At 41.5% G+C, this 6000-nt stretch overlaps 1 protein-coding gene and 1 long non-coding RNA gene across 5 annotated transcripts in view; one reads left to right on the top strand and one right to left on the bottom strand.

The window, feature by feature from the left end:
- LOC111872820 overlaps positions 1-6000 on the top strand; it is a 33007-nt gene that overhangs the window by 22882 nt on the left and 4125 nt on the right. The window lies entirely within an intron of this gene.
- Positions 1-6000, bottom strand: part of LOC111872818 ((11Z)-hexadec-11-enoyl-CoA conjugase) — a 92767-nt gene that overhangs the window by 8868 nt on the left and 77899 nt on the right. For all 4 annotated transcript variants that reach the window (XM_023867007.2, XM_023867009.2, XM_023867010.2 and 1 more), the window contains exon 3: positions 1135-1265. In XM_023867007.2, the coding sequence (XP_023722775.1) occupies positions 1135-1265 (131 nt within the window). The remainder of the gene's footprint in view (positions 1-1134; positions 1266-6000) is intronic.

Genomic DNA, 6000 nt, shown 5'->3' on the forward strand with positions numbered 1-6000 from the left:
AATTTATTTGGAAGAGGTATACACTATAAAACGTATGATGATATTTAATAAAGTACTCAAATTACGACGGTCATATACGTGGCTGAATTGAAAATGATTGAAAAAGTAATATCATTTGCTCTTTCTTTTTGTTTTTAGTTCTTAAATTTCATTCCAGCCGATCGAAGTAGCCACTAATTTTGGACGACACGAATACTGGGAAAGCAGGTTCGAAATCTACAGGGGACATAGACATGCATTCGCATTTACCTTTGTTAAGTTATTCTGAGGGCAGCATAGTTGGTTGAGGCACTATGCTATAAGTCGGAAAGTCGCGGGTTCAGTTCCTGATGAAGTGGATTTTTTCAATTTAACTAATCCTTTCAGCCGCACTATAGCCCTGGGGTTGACTCAGCCTCTAACAGAAATGAGTACCAGGAATCTTCCTGGGGATAAAAGGTGGTCAGCGCGTAAGGCTGACAACCTCATCGCCATCTGTGAGCCGATTGTCTATAAAATGTGGGAGCCTCGACGTCTCACAAGCCCTATGGGCCCCCACGTCCTGTTACAGGAATAGCTTTATCTGAAGTTATTCTCATAGGTAGATCCCATTCGATACCTCGATTCTCCATGTAAGGAGTTAGGAATCTAAGGATTCATAACTTCAAAGTCAATTATGAATTTTGGATGAGCCAAAGTCGAAAGCTGAAGAAGATGAAATGTACACGTAATACTGTGCAATTTTAGTTGAGAGAGTATGGGTACCAAACCGTGCCCAATATGAGAGATACCTGCTTTCCTGATAAGCATAATCCGTGCTGATACCAACCCTGAAGTTGCATAACAGTCATTAACCGACATCTTACTTCAGCTGTAGGCCATGCTACCGGATGCCCTCACTGCGATTTATCATGGTTTTCCTCATTACTTTAAGGAGAATGACGAGATGGAGCATCGAATACGCCACGAACGCTTCCTTCCAAATTTTTACCTACGCGCCATTCATAACCATTTCCTCATTTCATTCAACACTGTATAATCCCTTGAAATGGAATTTTACATTGAACACCCTGAGTACCGAATATACTTTTCAAATGAAATAGTGCCACAAATAATTTCAGAATAATCACAACTTCAAACATAGGAAACGTATACCTGGAAAGCGATGGTCTGGAAGATGCCGAGGATGATGCGCAGCTGCCATGTGGCTTTGTAGGAGCGGTGCGCCCAGAGCCTATGCGCACCGGCAGTGATTCCCAGGCCACCGCAACTGGTGTAAACAAGTCCTGCCGTAAATAAATAAACAAACCATCAAATTTACTAGAAACTATTAATTGTATGATGGTCTCTGTTGTAACGCCGTGTAGTTTAGAGAGAGTCCGGCGTTTCGGCGGAATATGTCGCCTCCATCTTTAGGGTTGAAGAGTAAGCCATGCAAAAAACTAACAGATAAAAATGGCAATGGTAGCTCACTCTTGGATACTGAAGATGGACGCGGTATATTCCTCCCAACCGTCCGGCTGTATCCAACTGCATGGCGTTACCCTTGTACAAGGAATACAAAACAAAACTAGATACGCAGAACTAAGCGAGCGACACACCCAATGGGACACGAAAACAGCCGCAATATTTAGGGCAGGAAGAAACTCATCCTATAAGATCACCCTACAGCATCAGAATTCAAAGAACACTATTTGACCAAAAAAGAAGCGTTGCCTGAAGATGGCCCTATGCGGCTGAAACATTACCAAATGTACATGTATTTTAATACTTTCAAAGACATTTTAAACATTTAACAAACATTTAGTGATTTAAGTGTAAATTAATGTTGTTAAATTAATATTATGTTTAGTTTGTGTGTGTTCGTTTTTCTGCGTTTGTGTACAGGTAGAGGCCTTGCGACGAGCTGATCACCCGCCCAAGGAGTCCCACCGAATGTGTAAGATCTATAAAAACCGAAGTGAACGGAGAAGTTCATGGAAGTAGGCCTAGGCCCACTGGGGCTGTAGTGCCAAAGGGGAAAAAATAATATTATTGTAAGTTATATCTCAAAGCAGCAGGATGTTGAAATATACGTACTATTATGACTTGTAGAATTTAACCTGCTTTATATTTCATGCAAGGTACCAGTATTTGTGCAATGAAACTTTTTAATCTAATCGTTATGAGTTCTGATGTAAAGCGAGTTGTATTGAACTTCATCCGCAAAGTTAATTATAGATCCCAATACCAAATTCCATAGAGATCAGGCAAATACTTTCGGATATGAAACATGTGGACACGATCTGCCACTCTTATTATTATTATTTATTATTTTTGGAGGGGGTGGGTTTCCCCATTGTGCGTCCCCCTTTAATTTCTACGGTCGCCATGCCCTTCCAGTACTGGTGCTCGCTATCAGCCCCGTTCTGCCAGCGAGGTCGGCTCTCTGGCAGTGGTCCCTGATACTTCCCCATCTACCGGAGAAATTGGAAACTATTTGGGCGTGAAACTTTTTACATTTTGCTCAGAGGTCTCCTAGAGACATGAGGATCTTTTAAGTGCCGTAAATCTACGACACGGGACACACGGCTTAAAGTCCCTCCCGGAGGACTTGTTCCCTGAATTTTTCCGCCCTTAAAAATTCCACGACCTCCGCCGGGTACCTTGAGTCAAGAGGTGGGAACGTTACCCCTAGACTACGGAGGCCGCTTTGTCACTCTTACTAACTTGTATGAAGAGTTAATAAGGACACAGAAGAGGGAGATTTTGGAAGCCCCACGATAGATGGAAGTAAGTTTTTATGTCATTCATGTAATTAATTTATTACGAGAACTGTGCATTCAAAGATTCTCCGCGAAGTGTTAGTAATTTTGTATTCTCGTGGCAGATGCAGTATTTGACATACAAGCAACTTCCGTTTGCACTGATTTGTCGCAAAAGTTCGGTTTCATACAACTAAATTATAGCCACGTTCTCAAAGCATACGGAACCCGATTGGAAAGAAGGTGCATGAAGTTTCTGAAGTCTAGAATCTCACTTAATATTAATCACTCTCCTGTGATCTTGCACCGGCCGCCCCACCGAAAATTACATGGATTTTTCTTCGTCGGAACGATTCTTTAAGTCACGATGATGACTGCAGACGTGGAATGACACTATGTAAATATAATCTGAACGTTGTACATTACACCGTGCACGGCAGATTTACAGCGATGGATATAAATTACTTTAAGCGTTACATGGTTGAGGCACTATGCTACAAGCCGGAAGGTCACGGGTTCAAGTCCTTATGAGCTCGCTGGATTTTTTCAATTGACCTAATCCTTCCAGCCGCACTATGGCCCTGGGGTCGATTCAGCCTCTAAAAGAAATGAATACCAATAATTAATTAAATAATTTTCCTGGGGAGTAAAGCGCGGCCGTGAACGGAGAAGTTCATGGAGGCAGGCCTAGGCTCACTGGAGCTGTAGTGCCAAGGAAAAAAAAAGCTAGGCCGGCGCGTAAGGCTGATAACCTTACCGTAATCTTTGAGCCGATTGTCTAGCTAATGTGGGACCCTCAGCGTCTCACAACCCTATGGGCCTTCACGGCCTGTTACAGGGATAGCTTTACTTTACTTTTATAATATATCAGCTTCCCCGAACCTATTTAATTGAGTATCTCTTGGTCTTAGAATGAAGCGTCACGTATCCCTTTCCAATACAGACTCAATTTTAATTTCCACTAAACTACGTAACTAAACATTGTGGTCTTAGTCCGCAAACGAAATATATCGACCGAGCGACCGCCGCTTGTCGGCGAAGTTAGTACCGACTTTAGCGGGTAGAGCGTGTCGCGTGGTCAGCGCAACGAATCCTCACGGCCGTTAATCTCGCTTTTCTAGACCGAAGCTGCTACTTTTCCACTCAAGTAGCTCCTCAGTTATCTTCACGAGTGGACCCCATTCCAGACCTACTACTCAGAAAATCTGGTCGCGCCGGGAATCGAAACCGGGACCTGTGGATCTGTAGCAAGGCACTCTAGCCACTAGACCACAGAGGCGCCACACCAAATGTTATTATGGCATCGGACAGAGAGGTTATAAAAACGAATTTTTCAAGAGATTTTTAAACCTTTCAGACCTGAATTTTACAACTTGTTAAATACAAGATATCCGCCATCTTTTTGTCAAGACTTCAGTCTCTTTTCCTGAGGTCATTCCCAGCCAGAAATGCCTATGAACTTGGGGCCCAGTTCACAACAGGCACAGAACAATGGCTACTTGAAATTCAAAGACGATTTCAGCAAATTCTCTTTATAAAATTATGTTGGGCAACGCTCATCGTCTGAGGTTTATTTAAATTATACGACGTTTCTGAAGCTGCATCTTCTTCCGTCATCAAGTCTAAAAAGCAAAAGTATCCCGCTTTTCTGGATGCGTTAGGAAGAGCTGGTCTCTGCCACTGAAGATAGAAAGTGTTCAATAAAATTGTATAATAAAGAGACCACCACTATCTCAGGCCATTCTTCTTCTTCTTCTTCTTCTTCTATGGCGCAACAGCCCGATGTCGGGCCTTGGCTTCCCTTATCAAGCCCCTCCATTCCTCTCTGTCCTGCGCTGCTCTCTTCCAGTTCCTTACGCCCATTAACTTCCTTGCATCTTCTTCCACCGCATCAATCCATCTAGTTCTTGGTTTCCCAGCATGTCTGTCTCCTACTACCTATTGTACTGTATAGTATTTTCTTTGGGATACGCTCCTTAGCCATTCTCTGTACATGCCCAGCCCATTGCAATCTTTTAAGCTTTATCGTCACTGAGATCTCTGGCTCCTTATATAATTTGTATAACTCTTTATTATATCTTATTTCCATATCCCATTCTCTTTTATTGGCCCATAAATTCGTCTTAGGATTTTCCTCTCCAAAGAATTGATGATTGATTCCTCTTTCTTGTTTAGCGTCCAACCCTCACATCCATAATAAAGCACCGGTCTTATCATTGTTTTATATATTTTTGTTTTAATCGCTCGGTGTATATCCTTTGATCTAAAAACTGATAGCAACGAGAAATATGCATTATTCGCTAGTTTTATTCTTCTTGGTTTTTCATGATTTTCCTCTCCATCTTTGTGGAATTTCGATCCTAAATATATGAAGTCTTCAACTATTTCTGTTCGGTCCCTTTCCATGTTAATTTTTCCAGTTTGCATCAGCATTTTAGTTTTATTTACATCCACCTCTAAGCCAATTGTTTTTGCTATGGTTTTTATTTCTTTATATGTCTCCTTCATTGCTCTTAGGGACCTCGATACTATAATAATATCATCCGCATACGCCCTTATTTGCGTTTGTTTATGCGCTATGGTGTTCCTTGTGTCTACATTACATTTCCTCGCTATATATTCCAATACCAAATTAAATAGTGATGGTGCCAGACTATCACCCTGTTTTAATCCTTGATTTGTCTTAAAGCATTCTGTTAACTGGTTCTGGATTTTAACTTTATTGATTGTTTCTGTCATGGTTAAGTTAATTATTCTACTTAGTTTTGTTGGAGTACCAAAAGTGGACATAATCATCCTTAATTTCTTCCTTATTATCGTATCATATGCTTGTTTAAAATCTATGAAGCATAGGTAAATATCTGTATTAAATTCCCAGCATTTCTCCGTTATTTGTCTCAGGGTGAATAAATTGTCTATTGTTGACCTATTGGGTCGAAATCCTGATTGATATTGTTTGTGTTTATTTTTAAGGCGTAGGATTAACCGTCACGTAGGGCCGCGCAATAGCTCAAGCGCTTAGTTAGTTAGTTAGTTAGTTATTGGAGAGGGTGGGTTTCCCAATGCACTTAGACCTGTATTGGTCCATTGTGCTTCCCTCTATGATTTCTACCAATCTCTATATCCGACCGGTACTGATGCTTACCATCAGTCCCGCCCAGCCATCGAGACCGGCTCTACTAGCTGAGAGGTATCTATAATGCTTCCCCCATCTACCAGAGGTATTAGAGACTGCTGTTGGGTGGGAAACGTCCGTAATTTTGCTCAGTGACCTCCT

This window comes from Cryptotermes secundus, unplaced genomic scaffold (genome assembly GCF_002891405.2).
Source record: "Cryptotermes secundus unplaced genomic scaffold, Csec_1.0 scaffold79, whole genome shotgun sequence".
In the NCBI taxonomy this organism is placed as follows: domain Eukaryota; kingdom Metazoa; phylum Arthropoda; class Insecta; order Blattodea; family Kalotermitidae; genus Cryptotermes; species Cryptotermes secundus.